General features: G+C 39.3%; 1 protein-coding gene across 11 annotated transcripts in view; it reads left to right on the top strand.

Moving 5' to 3' along the window:
* Positions 1 to 21573, top strand: part of EXOC6 (exocyst complex component 6) — a 178918-nt gene extending 157345 nt beyond the window's left edge. For 7 of the 11 annotated variants that reach the window (XM_073353878.2, XM_073353873.2, XM_073353875.2 and 4 more), the window contains 3 exons: positions 18358 to 18470; positions 19670 to 19681; positions 20211 to 21573. In XM_073353878.2, coding sequence (XP_073209979.1) covers positions 18358 to 18470; positions 19670 to 19681; positions 20211 to 20343 — 258 coding nt within the window. In that variant the 3' untranslated portion in view covers positions 20344 to 21573. The remainder of the gene's footprint in view (positions 1 to 18357; positions 18471 to 19669; positions 19682 to 20210) is intronic. The other 4 variants (XM_073353877.2, XM_073353874.2, XM_073353880.2 and 1 more) reach the window with 1 other exon arrangement.
* The last annotated feature ends 215 nt before the right edge of the window (positions 21574 to 21788 follow it).

The raw sequence follows: 21788 nt of genomic DNA, 5'->3' as shown, positions 1-21788 counted from the left end.
TTTAGGACATATTTCAAGGCTTAGACACTTACCCCAGTTTTCTCCAAAGGTTGGGTTGAGCTGGTAGGATTTCAGTTATCTAGTTGGTGGAGTCTTTAGTTAGTATTATTGACATTTGGTCAATCTATTACATGTTTTTAAATTTGTATGGGTGTGCTTAGAGGAACTACTGTACCATAGATGTGCTATATAAATTGAAAAATAAATACCAATTGTTGTAGACAATATTGTTGTAGACAATATTGCTCTGGAGCAGAGCTTCAGGGAACAGATTAAAGAGACAGTCAGAGTGAAGAGGCAGAATCTGACCTCAGTGATGTATTGTATTAATTTTGGTGCCAGATGTTGGAGGCTTTGATGGTCATCTAACATAGGAATCCACAACACTGGACCATGTTACTTACCTCAGTGTTAGTCTTTACATTATTTCTTGTATTTAGATTTACAGTTTTCTGAGTGCTCAAGTTTATAGAGCCAAACAAAAAAAGTAAAAAAGACTCACCACCAAAACAAACTACTTCCCTTCACCGACTGCAGAGCCCCAATTAACCTCTGCAGAAACAGATAAACTCTCTAGCATTATCCAGAAGGTCAATGAACTCTGTGGGGGTGGGAGGGCAGGACATTCCAGAGTCAAGAGCCCCCTCAAAGAAAATGCCTTAAAGAATCTGCGTAGACACCTCATCAGCATCCAGTGCTAGGACAGTATCATCGTGAACCACCATAGCTAGCGCAATCTCAGTATTCTTCCTAGACACAACTCCATTTTATAGCTTGATCTGGTTTATGTGACGTATAGTTTGGACTGAATCTGAAAAATCTTACTGCATAATAATTGGAAAACTCCCCACAGAAAGAGATACTCAACTCTGTCATGAGATATGAACAATCCATATTAACCAGACTGTTTACCTCTTGGAACAGTTCTGCTGATTGGGACTTCGCAAATGGAAGTGAAGAAATCCTTTTTTGCCTCCTACACAGTCATAGTTTAAGATTTTTAAAGCTTCTTATGTCACAGTTGGTCACATGAGAACTGGACTTCCACAAACAATGCTTAAACTGTCTTCCCTTTTATGTCATTTTACCTAGCCACATTCTCAGATCATAGCTATGTCTTCAAAACACCAAACTTTCAATCCCAAGAAATAACCTGACTAGAGTTTCAAGCTTTACACTATGATTATTGCACTCTTGGGCAAAACACTTCAGTGTTCAGTTCTATAGTATAGTATATTCCCTTTGTAGATTTGATGTTCATGTGTACAAAGACAGATTGGATTAGCTTGTTCAAAATGGTATTTTTCCAGACAGTTTGACTTTTTGTTGGTAAAGAGTCTGTGTAACCTAAGGTTGTAGATACCTAGAGAGACCTACATTGATAATGCTGAAGTTAAGGCAAAATATATGCCCAAAGACAATAGTTCTTTGTTTGAGGGGAGAGTCACATAGAACCCATTCACTGGATATGCTAGCAGTTCCCAGTGGCTAGTAGTAAGATATCCAAATGGCATGCTGACGCTGTCCCCCTCTTTGAAAATAATGGATTATACAGTGAACATGACTTGTACTTAGAAACAGCATATTCCAGTTACACCAAAGTTTAGACAGCATTTAAAGAAAAACAAAGTGGTTCTGATTAAAATGATGGATTTTATTTTTCCTAGATAGCAGCAGCCGTAAACGCACATTATCTAAAAGGTTGATGCACATGACACAGTTTTAGTACAGATACAACAAATGTTATTAAAAGAAACTTCTGTTCCATATGTATAATATGGCACTTTTCAATCTTCATTTTTCAAAACAAGCAAAGTATTTATGATTAAGCCAGTTTTAAACCTGATGCAGTTAAAAATCAACTTATAGTAAAATATAGCTTCTTATAGAAGAATATAGCTATATAAACCCAATGTAGGTAAAAATTCACTCTCCAGATCAGATATTACATGCTATATTTCAACCCAAAATAGAGTTTATAAACCTCTGTAAAAAAAGACAACATAAAAGTTACAGCTTTAAATTCAGCTATAATATTGTAAATGTTTCCTCATAATTATAGCATGTAAGTTAGATTTTGAAAACATTGTGCAGAACAGAGGTATAAGTTCTGTTTCGGGGGGCTGTGCACATAATTCCCTACATGATCTTTGACAGCGCATGCCTTTGCGTCATAAGCTCAAAAATTGGTGAATGACCCTGAAACGTGCATAATCCACAATTTTTCATCCACCCAAATTTTATCAGTGACATAGTTTTAGGCTTTGTTTGAAGGGACTTGGTGTACAGGCTAACCGACTACGCAGGAACAATTTGGCCAGAACCCCTGCCCTCTGGAGACTGACTGTCTGCCAGACTGCTGCTTTTGAAACTCTTGTCTGTTTCTAAACTCAAAAGACAGTGGTTTTTTTTTTTGTTGTTGTTTTTGTTTTGCCACTAGTCCATTATTCTTTAATGATGAGGAAGAAGGCACTTTATAATAAAGACTATTTGCACTGTAATTACACAGATCTTTGTATTGTATTGCTATATTATATATTGTACTGGCCCGCCTACTTATATTTGCTTCAATTACTACTTCACAGCAACTTTTTTTCAGGAGACCTTGTCTTCTTAAAGTATTAATGGGATTTGCAAAAGTTGTAGGAGCTGAATTTTTTTCTGGTTATGCTAACAGAGCAGCAAGCTTGTTCACATAACTCCAACAGCATGCATTTTTTTTCTGCAGACAGTCCTAAATTTATTTGAAGTGTGAGGTGTATTTGTATTTACTCGTGAATATAACAAGACCAGGCATCTCACAGAATATACCTCAAGGTCCAGATTTTAGGAAAGTATTTTGCCCTTTGGGAGAATTTAGGTTATAAAGGATTAATTTGAACTTTTGGCTTTTTTCTAAGCAAAACAACAGTTCCCTCTGGTTCAGATGTCATAACCTCTGAGTTTACATATTATACACTTACAAATGTGTGAGAGATTATACCCTAACATTCAAGATAGTGACAGCTACTATCTTCACTTACGGACATAAATTTGAAACAGATGTAAGTATTTAAAAGTAAAAGTAAGGTTTCATTTTTTGGTAAATGTTCGAATGTTCTCTTAAAGTACAATTTCTAAATGCGATATTTAAGTTTTTTGAAAACCATCAAACTTAAGTGCAGTGCTCTAAAAACTGGAGACTCAAGACATTGCCTTTCTAACACACAAACTGCCCTGCTTTTGAAAATCTAGAGGTCAGTTTTCAAAGCATGCCCAGGAATTTACCCTGCGACTCCCATTGACACTAATGGGAATTGCATAGCTAACTCCTGGCACATCACTTTGAAAGCATATTCCTTAGATGGTGAGCGATCCAGAAAAAGGGTAGCATAAACTATAGAGAGACATTCACTGATTGAAAGATCAATTTACACTTTGAAATATTATACTAGTGTGTGTTATTCCTGTTATGTGATCAGTGAGAGGATTTTAAAATTCACCACATTCACAAAATAAGTCACCAGGAATAAATAAAAAATACTTTGGCAAGTGGCAGGCAGACTTGCTAACCAGGCTAAAGTGATATTTGTCAGCACTGAAGAGATGAAGTGATAATTGGAGCTGTTTGGTGCTGGTATTATTCTACAGTTAGTGAACTTTTTTCTTGTTCTTAGGAGGTTTAAGTTTCATATCTGTATTTTTAAACATTTTTGTTATTTATTTGGTGTAAAAAATGCCCATGCTTTTCAGTTCTCTTGTAGAAGGTAATTTCATGGTGTTTATGCTTCAGCAAATATGGAAAGGATACATTTTGTGAACTGACATTATTTAGTGTCTGAAGCTTTTTTCATATAAAACCTGAAAATGTTGTAACTGGAGTTTATCAATTATTATGATTTTATTATGAATAATGATATATGTATTGTACACAAAAGCATTGTGCTTGTTTATATTTTATACCCACTGACTAAAGAGGACATTATTATTTTTATTATTATTTTATTACTTGTATTGTGGATATGCCTGTAAGCCACAGCTATGGAGCCAGAGCCCCATTGTGTAGGCACTGTACAAACATAACAAAAAAACTGTCCCTTCTTCAGACTTTACAATCTAATGGGGCTATAGTAACAGTTCCACTGAGATGTTCCAGTGATATCATAAACCATTAAAGTTGTGCTCAAGTAGTGTGCATAATTATCAAGAACTAAGGAACGTAATATAGAAGATGGATACTGTCCCTTACTCTCCTGCCTTCTTCAAATACTACAGATGTGGCTAGGTCTTTGAAGCGCCTCCAAATCAGCTATGCTTTGAAAATACTGCTTGAGCTGAGTTGAGTAAGAACAGTATATGGTGCACATATTGCTGGGCTGAATCTCTGTAATTCAGGGATGTGACGTAAATACCAAAGAATGTAGTTGGAATCTTGTAATTCATAGATCTGATATCATACTTACTGAGAAGATTTTTTTTACACAGTTCACAGGGTAACACTAGTAATCAAATCCTTACTCACACAAGTAGTCCTATTCACTTCAGCAAGCTCTTTTAATAAGTAAAAAAAAGATTTTGCCTGATACGTTTAAAATGTTTGGATTGCAAACATATTCATGTGCACATTCACAGAGCAAAGGATTTTGTTTGTTCTAAAACAGTTTTTCCTTACACATTTATGCAATGATTATCAACATAGTATCATACAGTGTTGTTGGTGTAGAACGGCTGGTGTCATCCACTCCTGTAAGGTCTTCGTTTTGTTGAAATATTTCCTATATAGTCTGCAGAGTTGTGGATCCTTCTGAATGAAGAACAATGTTTTTATGTAGACTGTAAGCTCTTTCAGGCAGGGACTTTTTTAGAGGTGGGTGATGTGTGTACATTGCCTGGCATGATCGGACCCAATCCCTCACTGGAGCCTCTAGGCACTACCACAATTAAAATAATAATAAATGTGGTGTTAATATACTTACCTTAATTATTTAAAATAGATATATAATTTACAACAATTACGTGCAAATATTTAGATGACAAGCTATAGATCCATATTTAAAATGCACATATGTAGTTAATCTGTATTCTCTGTTCAAAAGTGTCTTAGGCTAGCTCATAATTGTATATACTCAAGAGCATTATTTTCCTGGAAGAGTTCACCCAGCCTTTTAGGTTCTGGGGTTTTTTAATTAAAAAGGTCACAAACCATTATATCTAAATTTCAAAGAATTTACCAATTAGCTGTAGTCTGCAATGCCCAGCAGGTGGCTTTTATACTATTAAAAGGAGATTGTTTCCATCTCTGATCAAAGCAAAAACAAAAGTAAGGAAAATGTTAAGTATTTTGTTATGTAGTGCAAACCGTATGGGGTGTAAATTATAGGTAAATTGTGGTTAGGGGGATTAAATTGTAGCATTGCAGGAAATATTTTCTTTTGTACATTTTTAACGCTATTCTCCGTGAGGATTTTAATGGTAATATTTAAATATCTGTTTAGATTACTGATTGGCTAAGAAGATTAAACAGCTTGCTCTTTCTTAAGATGAAAATGTGAGAGTTTTCAGTATTTAAAAATAAAAATAAATGCACTGCCGTAGTTTAAAGCATGTATACCAGTATTAATGTCAAATTAGAGTAAACTGGGTAAGAATTGATTTTTTCTCAAGATACTGAAAAAGTTCTAATTTGCACTTTTCAATTAATTTAACCTTTCCAGATTTGTACCTACTTAGAAGAATGTTTGTGGCCTTTTGACCCTTTTGTTATCCCTAACTCAGAAAGGCTTTTATTCTGTAGGGCTTAGGTATAAAAAAATAAAAAGGAACGTTAATGGCATAACAGTCCTTTCTGATCACCCTGTGTAAGATGTTTATGCAAAGTGTCAATAGAAGCAATTGGCCTAACAGTGTGACAACCTACTTTGCTTGGAAATGGGCTAATCTCCTGTTTGGGTTATCCAGAGGTCAGGTAGGGATTTCTTTTTGCACTCCCCATAGTGCATGGGTACACAACTTATAAACACTCTTGAGAAGAAATTAGAGTCTACTGAGCCCTGATGAGTCACAGTTAAAATCCCAAAAATATAAATCTCACAGCTTTTTTTAATTAATTGAATCCCCCCCATCTCCTTTTTAGTTTTTTTTCTTTTTTTTTTCTTTTAGCACCATACCAAACACTGTACTTAAACATATACATATGATACTGACCCTCACGGAAGTTCTACCAGTATCATTATCTGGTGCTTCACTTTCATTTTTTTCAAGTAGACATCATGCCACTCCATTCTGAAGTTCATGTGGAAACTTACGTTAAATCACAATTTTTCAGTGTTACAACTGTTGCCCTGTCACAGCAGGTTGGAACTCAATAAGCGCTCAGGCAAGCATGGCAGGCCATGAAATAGGCCTTGGCGGGCTGCATGCTGTGAACTCCTGCCTTAGTGAATCAGCTTCTGTGTGTTTTTATAACTGCTTTTTTTCTCTGTTAATTATGCCCCAAGGCTGTGGAAAGACAGCATTTATCTGTTGAAACAGACTAAGCAGCAAGTGTTCTGACATGTTTATCAGGCAAATTGTACCTGACAAAAGGTAATTACACATGCAATCAAGTCTAGAAGTAACTGGGTGATTAGGGGTTAATAAACTGTTTAGCATAAGAGATATCCTTCTTGTGTTCAAAGAAAGTGGCTAGAAATGGTATAACTAAAACCAAAGCAGTAAAAAATAACTTTACTTTCAGTATGTGGATTTAAGTTCACAAAAATCAAAACAGGCTTCTAAAGTAGCAAAGATATGCAACTCGTCTTTCTCACAAACTCTCAAATAGCTTGTACCTAGCTGGGCAAGCCAAAGCTATTTGTTGGTTCAGTTGACAGCAAAACACAGAGAAAGACACCATTCAATCTGTACCCCACTATTTAGATCATTTAAAATTATTCTAGAATTACTTCAAGAGAAATTACCTGGTTTATTATCAGCAGGAGAGTGGGGTGGGCGGAGAGAAAACCTTTTGTAGTGGTAAACACCCATTTGTTCATGGTTTGTGTGTATAAAAAGATCTTCTGTACTTTCCACAGTATGCATCCGATGAAGTGAGCTGTAGCTCACAAAAGCTTATGCTCAAATAAATTGGTTAGTCTCTAAGGTGCCACAAGTACTCCTTTTCTTTTTGCGAATACAGACTAACACGGCTGTTACTCTGAAACCTATCTGGTTTTGTTCTCTAATTGGCTCAGCAGTACACATTCCCTTCTTTGCTGGCCAGCACTGCACTAGCCCTAGCTGCCATAGGGGACCTCCCAAGCAGGATTGTGCCCAGCTCTTGCCCAAAAGCAAAACGGAAGGCAACTCTTATGCTCCTGAATAGAACCAGCCACAGTGGAGACCATAACATTTTGCTGCTTACAGTATATTTGCTATTTGCAATATATTAATAAAAATGAATATTTGAATGTAGGAAGACTCTGGTTCTCAAGGATATTTCAAAGGAGGATTCAGGTCTCACTAAGACAATCACTGCAAATAAATCTGCTAATTAAGGTTCCAATAATATATGCAGATCCCTCCAAACTGAATTTAAGAGCCTACAGGTAGAAAGGAAGATCCTAAAGTATATTCAGAGCAGGTGATAAACACCTTAACTACCTCGAAGAAAAAGTGCATGACTGTGGTGTATTTGAGACGTGAATTAGGTTCACAGAGTGATGCAGCTCCAAGAATTCCACATACAAAAACTCCTTCCCACACATTTTCTGTACTTATAAGATGGCCTATCTGAAGGACTCAAACTGAGCTGCTTAAGGCTCTGAATAGCAGCAGTTAATGCATTACTGAGCATCAATTACAAAATGAATCAATTCCCAGGGAGTTATATATCACCTGTTATTGGAAGACAGCAAGAGCTTTGAAACCATAACGTATTCACAGCTACCTTGCTTGGAGCCTGAACCTTATCCCTAAAGCCCTTATAGAACTTTTTTTTTGACCTATGGGATCAGTCTTACTACAACATTTCATGTTGATCAAAACACCATTCTTGATAGTCATCAGTTGACTGAGTTGGGAGCTCTTTTAATTGAGGAACAGCTCAGTATCTTCTACAAGTGGTACTTAAGATATCAGAAACCTTTCAGTTAAAAGGAGCTGTATCAGTCCACGTGATGCAAGAGATGGCATAACTTTCCTGTTGTCCAAATCCAGCTCACCTGAAAGAGTGTAGGTGTAGGGCATGTATTAGTGGTGTGAAGAGCATTTAGAAAATACATTGACAGGACCAAGACTCTCAGAAAATCACAGCATCTTTTCACAGGTATCATTCAAGATGCAGGGGCAGAAAAGTAGCAAAAGACTGCCAGTAGGGGTATATAAACCTTAACATAGCACAGGCAACGGTTACCTTGTATGCGGGAAGAGCATGTGCCTCAGCAGAGAAAATAATCAGTCCTGATGTTCACTAAAAGTTAGACCCAGAAGGTCTCCTCCTCAGACTCACCTTTTCCATAAGCAGATCCTCCAAGAAGTGGCATGGAACTTTCCCCTTGCTGCTCCTCCTTTCTCACGCATTTGTATGTGGAGTTGTGTCTGTGCTCTCCCCTTTCCGTATTCCTTGTTATCTATGTCACAGTGTGAGGAGCTGACAGATATGCTCTAGCTTGATAATAGCTTGATATTTCTCTTAACAAGGATATTTGTTCTGCTTATCTGTAAATTTCTCTTCTCAGATGTAGCTTGCCTCACTGTCTTGGCCCACTCTTGTTTTCCATCAAGGTTACAGGAGAAAAGCTTGGGATAAAGTGTTTACAGCAAAATCTTTCTCATGTCACAGTATGAATATAGTTATCTTTGTATATATGACAATATTTGTCAGCCTTGTGCTAAATCTGTTCTGATAAGAGGTAGACAGGTGGATCCTTGTGTGTGTGTGTGTGATGGGGAGTGGAGCGGAGCTGCCAGTTACAGCTCTGCACTGCCTCCAAGCTGGAGAGGGGAAGGACCCATTCAGTTTGAAGGATTGCTATACATGTTATCTTTGAGAAGACAAATTTACAGCTAACGTGAACAAATTTCCCATTATACTTTTAAAAGGAAATCAGATGTTACTTCTCAAGAACCAGTGTGTGTCAATATTCAACACTAGAAATCTGACTTTATAGAACTGTATATTTTTTAAGTATTTGTTAACTGTATTTAGCTAGTACTTCATAAACAGATGGAAAAATAACACTTCATTTCCTATTGACATCTCTAATTACATGCATTTATTTCTCTTATTATCATGCCTATCAGTGGTCAATTCTCCATTAGATAGACCACCGCTCTTCCAGTCATAATCACATAATGTTCCTGTAGCAACTACAGCAGCTACTTTAGTGGAAAAAGTAGCATTAGGAAAATAGTGAATGTAATTTTAGTTGTCTTAAATGTGTTGTGGCAGCTGGAAGCAAGGAAAGCCAGAACCAGTGACCAGCAAATTCTCCATAGACTTGTGGCCCATAATTCAGAAAGCACTGGGTGGGATCAGGTAAACTTGTAAGGCAATCAACAATTTATATTTTTAGTTGATTTCCATTTTTGGCAGAATTAGCCTTTTTTGTGATTAGACCTGCCCTCAATACATTTTGTCCTGTTCCGTGTTAATATTAATTACAGGATTTAAATCCCCAAGGATTACAAGCCTCCTTTATTTCAGTGCAATTTACCATATTTAACATATTACATCTGCTGTATTATGACTCATGTCAATGTCTTAAGTCAAATCCAAAAAGAGTATTATCATTACATCTACCTTGGTGAGGAATCTTGGTTATTGCATAACTTCACCACATGTTGAATCTTTATTCTTATTGTGGTTTTGCATGCACCTAATCTCTGACACACAAAAAGATAATTTTAATAGGTGTCCTATGGTGAACAAAAAATAGCTAATGTAGGAAAAGTCTTGTTCTTTTTCATCTTGCTTTTCTGTTGAAGAAGCAAGCAAATGTCAGATTTTCATGACATCTTATCTATATATAGGTGTTTTTATGAATTGAGCAAAAGATCTTTTTAACCCGGTCGTTCTTCTGTGTTTTAAAAAACAGTATAGGTGTGATTCTCAATATGTTTCCACTCTATTAATAAAAGGGGAACCTTCCTGTAGTTAATTCATCACATAAATTCCCATGCTCTTTCCTGAAAGACTGCATAGGCTAGTGGATAACTGTCAGCTTCATGTTTCAAAGAGTGAGTTAAAATACCATGAAGAATGCAATACTCATAAAATTGCTATTACTGTTTTCATCTATGAGAATATAGATTATGCTCCAGACCATCTCCCATGTAAAAATTCCCTGCTTTTTTGCAAGAGAATTCATGATTGTCATGCACAGTGGAAAACCTGCACAAGGAAGTAAAAGTTGTACGAGAATCTATGTCTGGTACCTCTGCAGAGTCCTCATATACACCTCGTCATACGATTGAAGGAGACTTAAGAGCTGGGTAAGCGTTGATATGAAGATACTTCCCTTGCTTCTGATGCTCCTGGAATCAGCTATCTGTCCCTGCTAGTGTGTTGGCTGCTTGCCAGCCCTCCTCCCTAGCAAATTGCCTGCATTTGACAGTACATTTGCCAAGCACCAAATCAGATGCAGGTGACATGAATGGCCAGGACATGGATCCAAAGAATAGCACACCAGGCAGCTCTTGCCCACCCACGCTGTACAGTACATGCTGTCAAAGCCCATTACATATAGCAGTATGTCACAGCAATACATGCAGCTGTGAGTGGGAAAAATGCACAAGTATAGAATTGTACACAACAGCAGTCCAGCCTTCAGCAACCTCTGTCATTATGTCCCATTTACTCCAGCAGCAGTGCATAATTGTCACACTGGAGCCCCTGAACCTGTGTACAGAAGCAGGAGGGGAGTTATGATTGGATGGCATGTGTCATTTGATTGCAGGTCCTTCGCGGTTCTCTACCACAATGTAGCGGCAGCTGCTTTAGCTCAGTAAACTTAGCAGGATGAGTCTGGCTGCTGTGTAGCCATTTGACCATGTTGGGGCTGTGGGGAGAACTGTACTAGCACCTGACACTCCCTTTGCTGATACTCCAGTTTCTATCTTAGGCACTTACCTGGCACCCATATAAGTACCATGCTCTCTGAGCGCCTCACAACCTGTAACGTATTTATCCTCATAAAGAGGGACTAAGTGACTTGCCCAAGGTCACAGAGGAAGTCAGTGCTGGAGCAGGGACTTGAAGCCATGCCTCCCAAATCCTACACTTGCACCCTAAGCACTGGACCATCCCAGTTGTTTCCTCTCTGTACCTTGAAACAAGTTTGGAGTGCACAGGATGTGCCTAAGGCACTGAAGAAGGTAGTACATTGCTCCACATTGAAAGTAAGACTTTTGGGTGGGAAAAATATTGTGTATACAGCCTGTTTTTAGGAATACGAGCAAGTATCCCTGCTTAACAGGGCCCTAATCTTCCAACAGGGCCTTCACTATCACTAAGACATGAGTGCCTGGAAGCAATCAGCAGCTAGACCAGAGAAGTTGGGTCTAGAAAAGACTGAGATGATGGTAGCAGGAAAGGGGAAACACTTTTAACTTTAACACTCTAACCTCATCAGTGGCCAAGGGCTTTAGACCACAGATTAGATTATAGTAGAACCACTCAGAGAAGGCTGAAGTTGGTCTCTTAAGCACTGCCTCTACTGTGGTGCTTATGGTAAACTTTCTAGTGATAAAGGTAGGCAGGTGAGATAGTGTTCTATTAATATATCTTGTTTGTTTATTTTATTAAGAAAGCAAAGCCTCCAGACTCTACTGTTGGTTAATATTTGTTCCTATTGTTATTATCTTTGTCCTTCCACTCTCCTTGGTTCTCCATCCACTTGTGACATCTTGTCCCCCTTTGGACTGTAAACTGTTCGGTGTACACACTGTCTTTTATTGTATGCTTTTACAGCATTCATCACAGTAGGGCTCCAATACAAATTAGGGCCTCTGGGCACTACTGTAATAAAAATAAGTAAAAAATAAACATGCAGCAGCAAGCCTAGCATGCATCAAAGGCTGGTCTGAACATAATCTGTGCTTCATAACTCCACTGATTGTCTTCTGTTCTGAGGCAGATTGGTAAAGTCCTAGTTCTAATCTAACAAACCCATAAAGTTCTGGGATGTGACTACTTCAGAAACTCACCCTATCTGACTTTCCAAAGCAGTTAGGGTGAGATCCACAAAGGTACTTCTGTACCTAAACCCCAGATTTAGGCACTTCAATATGTGGTTTAGGTGTGTAACTTCCAGTTTTGGCTGTGCTGCAATCCACAAAAGTCTCACTGTAGGCACTTAAACTCACTCAACACTAAGTTTTCAGAGTACAGGTTCCCTAGCCACCTAGGTTTCTGCCTCTAGGCATGTACACTGCTGTCCCCTCTAGGCATCTAGACACCAGTCTTCTGCCTAAAACCTAGAGCAATTCACAAACCAGGGAAAGACAGGTGTTCGGCCACATAATTCAGGTGTGGGGCCTAATCTGGTAAAGAGTCTCTGAGCATGCCTACTGGATCAGGTCCCATTGAAAACTGGAGGAGGGTGGAGTGGCACTGTCAAGACTGTTTTGTGTGACATACCTACAAGATCTTCACCAAGCATTCTCAAAACTATGATACCCACATGAGGAAATAAGGAAACAGATCAACAGAGCCAGACATGTACCCAGAAGCCTCCTACTGCAAGACAAGCCCAAGAAAGAAACCAATAGAACTCCACTGGCCATCACATACAGTCCTCAGGTAAAACCTCTCCAACGCATCATCAGTGATCTACAACCCATCCTGGGCAACGATTCCTCACTTTCACAGGCTTTGGGAGGCAGGACAGTCCTCGCCCACAGACAGCCCGCCAACCTGAAGCATATTCTCACCAGCAACGACACACCGTACAATAGTAACTCTAACTCAGGAACCAATCCATGCAACAAACCTCGATGCCAACTCTGCCCACGTATCTATACCAGCGACACCATCACAGGACCTAACCAGATCAGCCACACCATCACCGGTTCATTCACCTGCAGATCCACCAATGTAATATACGCCATCATGTGCCAGCAATGCCCCTCTGCTATGTACATCGGCCAAACTGGACGGTCCCTACGTAAAAGGATAAGTGGACACAAATCAGATATTAGGAATGGCAATATACAAAAACCTGTAGGAGAACACTTCAACCTCCCTGGACACACAATAGCAGATTTAAAGGAAGCCATCCTGCAGCAAAAACACTTCAGGACCAGACTTCAAAGAGAAATTGCTGAGCTTCAGTTCATTTGCAAATTTGATTAAACAAAGACTGTGAATGGCTCGCCAACTACAAAAGCAGTTTCTCCTCCCTTGGTGTTCACACCTCAACTGTTAGAAGAGGGCCCCATCCTCCCTGATTGAACTAACCTTATTATCCCTAGCCTGATTCTTGCTTGCATATTTATACCTGCCTCTGGAAATTTCCACTACATGTATCCAACAAAGTGGGTATTCACCCACGAAAGCTTTTGCTCCAATAGGTCTGTTAGTCTACAATGTGCCACAGGATTCTTTGCCGCTTTTACAGATCCAGACTAACATGGCTACCTCTCTGATACATGCCTAATTTGGTCCCACAAAAAACTCTGTAGGTGCGTAAGCACTTGACTCCAGGCAGCAGGTTCTTGTTCATGGATCACTAAGCAGAAGTAGGCACTTCCCTGCAACCTGAACTTAGGCACCTATCTCCATGAGAGGGTTGGGGCTTAGCGCACACTCCTCTTCGCATCATCATCCTTTGGCTACTTTAGGTAGCTCCCCACCTAGTGTGCTGACTGTGGATTGCAGGCACCTGTGTCTTCCCATGCATTGCACAAAAAGCTGAGTTGTTCAATGTGCACAGATATTCCGCTGCCTTTCAAAAAGACCTGCATCTTCTGTGTTTATGATGGAGGATCCCCAAACGAATGCATTGTTTGACTAAAGAATAATGTTACAGTGCCAACTGAAATAATCAGCTTTTGAGCTAAACTGGGTATTTGCTCAAATTGGCATTTGACCCTAAGCAGGAGTAACACCTTCTTTAGCTATATCCAGATATGTAACCAATAGGAAATTAAATAGTATCCTTAATTTTTTACACATCTTTCACTTAAATGAGATAGTCAAACAAAATCTAACACTCATGGACGACATTGTGGCTTGTAATGCTCCCTGGAGAAGTTTGAGACAACAGTAAATATATTGGCTAGTTTAGGTAGCTCCCCACCAAGTGTGCTGACTCTGTGGATCTCACAAATCCATTATACATCTGTCTATGGGGAAGTATAACAAATGTTAATATTATAATATTAATTCAAGCATAATGAATAGATATTACTAATTTAAGTAATGTGTTTTTTTATTTTAACTGAATATAATATAATAAAATTTAACAGAGTTTTTAAAAAATTAAAATGTAAAAGCCATTAGTTCACCTTTTGTATTTAATGCATAATGGTTATTAATGTATTAGTTATTAATTCATTAATATATCAAGACTTTAAAAGAGGACTTGGGTTCTGGAATTTAAATTTGTATCATGTTACTCTTCAGGTCAGGGCCTGCCTTTTACTGTGTTTGCAGAGAACCCACTCTAATGATCCCTGATAGTGACTGGGGGCTTTGGGCATTTTTATAATACAAATAGATAATAATATTGCTAGTCGCTTGCCACAGTTTCATAGTCTCCTTAAACCAGCTTGGCCACACCCCATCTGCCTACCTTTTAGAAAAATCTGAAAATAACCATGATTTTGTCTTGTCCAGCCTAGTTATCTTAAGGAAACCTGGTAATTTAAATATGATTGAATGATCTGGAGTGAATTTCTGAGTAAACAGTTGCCAGAATTGTCACAGCAGTCCTTTTTTTGGATAAGGTTACACTCAAAATAGATGGGGAAGCCCTTTGTTGGAGGGAATTGGAGCCCAGATGGTGTCTTTTAGAGAGTTATAGAGGAAATTTTAGTCTGGAGTATGCTAAATTAAGGTATAGCAAATGAGTGAGAGATTGTACTATTCAGCATTTTCTTGCCTCTCCTACAGTCTTGCTCCTTCCTTATTTGATTTTCAAAACTCGACATCATGTCAAAAATACAGTCTGATGGAGTTTAATTATCCCATTACTCCCATCTGACTTTGATTGGTAGGTATTTCTTGCTGGAAATAGCATGAGAAATCGCTTATGGTGGATTATTTTTCTTTTGAGGGATGTGTTTTAATACTGTAACACTCCCAAACCAGTGATTGGGTGCTTTTTTGCTATAGATGGAAAGCTGACCGTAAAAGAAGGGTGGAATGAGAAAAGAGAATTGGGAGTTTGTTCCCCAATAGTTGTCCGGAAAAGATTTTAAACTTTTGTTGTTATTGTTTATTTATTATTAACCAAACCTACTTTCAGGGTGTTGGTTTGAGGCGTTGCCTAAGTGAGGATTTGAGCCATGGTGTGCTGAACTGGTTCAGAGCCTGGCTTTGCATCAGTGTAGCTGACCCCGGCTTGAAACCAGGAATTTTTCTCAAAATTATTCTCAAGGAAAGATTGGATAACAGAACGGCTTAAAACAAGCAGCCTAAGTGGACTGGTGGATGCTGTAGATGTGGAAGGTGGAAATTGGATTCATATACGCTGACCCTTTCCTAGAACTAGTGAGCCCTGGACGAGGCTAATAGAAAACATTAGGGGGAGGGGGAGGGAATATAGTATTTTAAAATAGTACACAAGCTGCAGTGGTTGATTCTACTTGCTAAGCCTCTTTTCAGAGACTTTTCGAACGTGTTTAATTTCCTGTGCATACCTGCTACCAGGGAACTTTTGTCAAGGCATTGTTGGGACCAGTACTTAATAATTGTTCCGCAGGTATGTGGGATGTTGCCACAAATGAACTTTGTCTTGAAGCTGCGGGGTGACGTCTCAAAGCCTAGTGCCATTTGAGAGACATTTTACTGGGGGGAATAGCCAAGAATGGTGTGGTCCGTGTGGGGGTCAGGGAAGCACGGACTCATGTTTATCATGATATGGTTTGAATCTTGGTTTTCACTTTAATTTGAGAGGATTGCATTCTACTCACGAATGGATTTTTCACGTGTCAGTAACTGGCAGGGGAGCTGCCCAGTTCCTTCAGCCTCTGTGTTTTGCATTGTAGATTTAGGGGCATTTTACTGTTCCACTTAAAAGAGTCGATAGAGTAAATCAAACCTTGAGGCCTTTCACGTGGGACTGGGGTGTGCTTGCAGGAGCAGCTCCGTTCTGCGGCACCCGCCTTTCTGCTGCTCAGAGAATGCCGTGCAGAGCCGCAGCTTCAATTTCGGCAGCTCTTTATTCAGCAAAGTAACAGGAACTGCTGGTTCCTGAGCGGCCTCTTTGGCCTCCGGAGAAGCGTGAACCGCTCCGCGTGGTTTTAGTCGGTGTTCATTCGCAAATGGGGGGGACACGATTGCTTAGAAAAGAGGGCAGCCTGACCCAGCCCGCCCGTTGAGAAACCGCGGTCTTCAGAGACCAAACCCCTCAGCAGAATTCACATGGCAGGGGCTCGCCCCTGTCTTATGGGGGCGCCCAAAGCTCCCACTGAGACACTAGCCGTGCAAGATTGGGACCATACACGAAAGCAGATGCACGTCTCCAGGCTGGTCCTTTCCGCAGGGTATCAGTGTGTCCCGGTAACCAGAAAGTTCAATGGCTACCCACTGATGAATGCATCACTGGGCAGATCTAACTATGTGCTTTCCAGCGGCCCCTTCACTTCAGTGGGCGTTTTCAGTTCGCTCTGCTTGCCGCGCTCCGTTTGTTAAGATGCTTTTTTCTCTGGAGCAGAGTATCGGGTGCCTGCCCTGCCTTTGCGAAGATACTTCGTGTGTATTGAGTAAGCCAGCTTGCGGGCTCCTGAGCCTGCAGTCTCTGCTCAGGCAAAACTCCCACTGACGTCAATGGGAGGCTTGCCAAGGAGGCCTGTAAAATCGTCCTCCCGGGCGGTTTTTTCTTTTGTTTCCGAGTTGGACTCTTCAGGTAGCGATGGGGAAAAGTTTAGCGGGCATCGAAAATTAGTGTTTGCTCCATTTGTAGCTTACGCAAGCAGGGCAATAACCATTGACTGTGATTGCTAGCAAAATCAGGGGCATGCTTGTAGTAACTGCCCCAAATGGGGCGATGCCTCCTTTGCTTTGGGGGGAGTCCAGGGGAACTTTTCGTTTAACATCGCAAAGTAGCGGGCAGTACTGCAGGATTTTCCCATTCCCCATCATTACAGCCAAATAGGCAATCACAGAGAGAGACACACTGATAAATAGTGGAAGTGCTCTTTTGCCCTCTCTAGTGTTTAAAGAAGCAAAAACAAAACAAAACAAAAAAGCAACAGCTCCTCGCTTACAAAGTAAATTAAAACGACAACGTGCAGAAATAGGAAGCCGAACTGAAGGTAGTAAAGTATTTAGCTGTTTGAAACAATTAAAACGTGGATAGGAAGTAGGTTTTAACTGGTTTAGAGGGGATTATGGTTTTAAAGTTGGATAAAGGGGTTGCTGCTTTAGTTTAGATATCACATTAGCTTTTAAAAGATTACTTTTATATTTGACAACAGCTCTGACGGGAGATTATAAAGCAAATACGATTTTAAAATGCTACCAAACACAGGGCCTGTTTTTTTTCAATTTGTTTTATATTTGTTTGGACTAAAAGAGCTCCCAAGGCTAACAAGCAGAATCGTGAACCCGCCCTTTTCCAATCCCGGGGAGGATCAGTCACCATGGAGAATCCAGCGGGGGTTGTTTAATGCACTTAATTAAGATTATCTGAACCTCTGGTTTAAATTACTGTGGAAAAAAGTAGAGTTGCGAACTCTCTTTCAAAGGTAAAATGTTCTGGTGGGCTAGCAAACTGGGAAGCTTAAAACATTAGCATTCTCCTGCTAGGTTGGTTTACATGCAGCAGCCCATCAAAATATAAAGTAGACCCAAGCACAGGAATGAAATGAAAAATGCTTTAGGAAGAGCAGGGAGATGGTTAAACAATTAAGGTGTTTGCTGCCTAATCCTTCGCTTTTAATTATTTATTTCTGGTGAAGAATGTTAAGTGACTTGTGCAGCACGATTCCGTGTAAAGTCCCAATGCGGTGAGAACCGCTTTGCAAACACCACTGGAGTGATCATATTGTTTCCTGGTGGGGATGTAAGACTGTTTTAAAATCCATTCTAGGACGCCACTTTTCTGAGAAATCACTCGTACTTCGGGGATGTTAAAACGTGTCATTCTCTCCTCTACACCAAAGGAAGAGAGACAAACATAGGTCTGAATCTTAACAGCGGATCTACATCTTGTCTTTATCTTCTTCATGTAGCTTCTGGACCTTTTTATGGTGTGGGACTGGTCAACTTACCTAGCTGATTATGGTCAACCTACTTCTAAGTACTTACGAGTAAATCCAAGCACAGCCCTTACCCTCCTGGAGAAGTGAGTATGTAGCACAAACACTTGGGGGGGGGGGGTTTCTTGAAAATATTACTGGTAATGTGAATAGGAGAAATAGCCGAATGCGGGGTGATTCCAGCAGCCGGCGTCCCTGTTGCTGATCTTCTCCCACCAGCTCTTGCTACCTCGGTTTTAAAGACAAGTAGAACTTAAATGCTTCTGCCCTTTCTCCTTTCCTTTAAGATTAGTCTGTACCATAAAGTTACTGATCACGTTAACATGAACAGCAAAGCGCTAGCCTCTCTTACATTGGCAGGCTTATTTTATAAAACTGAATCTAGAAATGTGCGTTTCAGTTTGTTCTTTGTCCCAGTTTTAAACAGAGATGTAAATGCCAACAGTTACTGTGCTTTATAAATCAGTACTATATTACATTGACTGTATCGCTATCTTCCCAGCTTTGCTGTGCCCAAGGGGAAAGTAAGGTATCGCGGTTAGGAAATTAAACCAAAAACACCACTGAACAATAGTAACGTCCCAAAATGTGTTCAAAGCTCACAGTCTCATTCAAAGTTGTCCGGTGCCTTTTAGCTCAGTATAGTAACATCATGGGACTGACCGAGTTGCCACTTCGTAAAATAAAGCATTTAAAACTCTCGGTGTTAAATCTGTGTTCTGCACATTCTCATATTTAAATCTACAGTAGCTAATTAGATTTGAAAAAAGAAAAGGAGTACTTGTGGCACCTTAGAGACTAACCAATTTATTAGAGCATAAGCTTTCGTGAGCTACAGCTCACTTCCTCAGATGCATATCGTGGAAACTGCAGCAGGCTTTATATATACACAGAGAATATGAAACAATACCTATTCCCACCTGGAATAGGTATTGTTTCATATTCTCTGTGTATATATAAAGCCTGCTGCAGTTTCCACGATATGCATCTGAGGAAGTGAGCTGTAGCTCACGAAAGCTTATGCTCTAATAAATTGGTTAGTCTCTAAGGTGCCACAAGTACTCCTTTTCTTTTTGCGAATACAGACTAACACGGCTGCTACTCTGAAACCTGTAATTAGATTTGAGAAACAGACCGAAAGGGGAGCATATATATATATATATATCTTTTTGGCTAAAAACAACTTGTCAATCTCCTGTGTATAACTGAATCATAAATATATTATGATTTAAATGTTTTATCTGATTTTTGTTTCCTTTTCCCGCAATGAATGTATGTTTTGCAGAGTACATAGAGGGTATGTATTTCCCTATCATGTTATACATATACCATTGTTTTTTTATTTAGACGATAGTTTCCTGTATTGCGTTTTAAATCACCGCTATATTTCATTTGCAAGTTTCAGGAGTAGTAATACAGACTTCGGATAATTTATCAATGAATGGCACACCATTTCATTGAGAATGAACTAAAAAATGGAACCAGATGGAGAAGGATCTAAACAGCCTTCAATTCTGTTCATTTGCGAATGTAATTTTTAGTGTTATGTTTCCTGTTTATGTACTGTTTCCCTTAATAATTTTAAACCGTTTTTAAGTAGTATTTGTTAAGACTGGGTCTGTATGCCTGGGATTTAATTTAAAAACACAGCTAGCCGAGTGAGAGAGATGCCAAAAGCGCTTTTTGTAACCTTTAACTCTTGTTAACTCAAAGTGAACACATCTAAAAGAGAAAAAGTAGCGCTGAATTTGTTTTAGCCAGTCCGATTGTCTCTCATTGTAGTGACATTTCTAACATGTCTAAGTCATCTACTTATTTTCTTGCAGAATGAAAGACACTAGCAAAAAGAACAATATTTTTGCTCAGTTCAGGAAGAATGATCGTGACAAGCAGAAGCTAATAGAGACCGTAGTAAAGCAACTTCGAAGTTTAGTGAACGGTATGTCCCAGCACACATAGACCTGTTTGATCGATTGTATCCCATCCTGCCGAGATCGACTTCTTGGCCACCATTTCTACATAGCAGGCAAGGATGGTGACCAGGACTCTTGTTTGGTTGAATAAAAGAAAAATGCGATCTAGGTGGCTTATATACGGAAACAGCAGTAAATAATACTTTGTATGTATTTTTAATGAATTGAATACTATTTTATATATTGTAAACAAATGGTGGAAAATGGTACTGTAAAGTAAAAAGCAGGTCACTCACACTGTACATGAAACAGCTGAACTGTAAATACATTATTTAGAAGTGGGTAGTCCTTACATACAGATTTTTGCTCCAGTTAGAAATTACTGCGGAAAAGTTTTGCTATAATCCTTTAATTGCCGTTTTCCGAATAAATCCTAATTTAATATTTTTAAACGTTGAAATACTTGCATTTCAGATGTTGCCTGGTTGTTTGCTTTTTATTAATTGTATATTAGCCTTAAAAGCGATTGGGACATAATTTTCTATACCAAATTTTGTAGTCTGGAGGTATGAAAAAAATCTTCTGATTTTTTTGTACACTTGAAAACTACCTGAAAACCAGACTTGATCTGTATTCAGTGTTAGGGCGTATAGCTTTGTTCTTCAGAAGTGGTTTCATCTTGAGTTCATGAATGTAAATAACCATTTGAATTCTCTGCAATGTGCTTTGGTTTCTGTTCCTCAGGGGTAACCTTTATAACTGTACTTTTGTAGCTGATTCCCGGTCCCCTGTTTCCCCCCTCCAGATTAAAGTAAGGGATCAAAGATTTACGATATCTGATCTCATGCCAAGTCCCTGTGTGTCGATCTGTATGTTTATACAAATAGAGCCATGCCCATAATTAGAATTCCCCCCGACGACCAATATCTCTGCCCTGTAGCATCCTGGCTATTTTAAACCTAACGAGAATGTATAATAAATACAAACCAAACCATCTATGGAACATGTAAAAAGAATGTACATTTCACTGTATTTTTAAGTTATTGACGGTCTAAATACAGTAATATAAATCTTACCCTTATTTTTGAATTTTATGTATTAAAATGCATCTCAGACTTAAATTTCATGTCGGACTGTACAGCAGAGTTCATTTCCCCTGTTTTCTATCGTTCAATGATTTACTCTCCTTTTCCTTTGTAAGCTAAGACTGGAAAGGTTCCTGTGTACCCGCCTTCACCTCCGTGATGGAAATATTAAACATGTTCAGCAAACTCTCCATACGGTGTCGTTGTCCACATCCGTGTTTGTTTGTGTGTCCCAGGAAGCTTGGTGCCCGAGTATCCGCCCCAGGACAGCTTCAGCAAAGCAGCAGCAAGAATTTCTGTTAGACCTTGGGATTTCACTTGATGTGAAACTGGAGCTGAAATTCCCAGTCGGGCTCAGCATGGCCTAGAGATCTCGCTCCCATCTGAGCAGCAGCGTGAGGGAAGT

This window comes from Lepidochelys kempii, chromosome 7 (genome assembly GCF_965140285.1).
Source record: "Lepidochelys kempii isolate rLepKem1 chromosome 7, rLepKem1.hap1, whole genome shotgun sequence".
Taxonomy (NCBI): Eukaryota; Metazoa; Chordata; order Testudines; family Cheloniidae; genus Lepidochelys; species Lepidochelys kempii.
The sequence above is the reverse complement of the archived record's forward strand: the minus strand, read 5'-3'. Positions and strand labels throughout refer to the sequence as shown.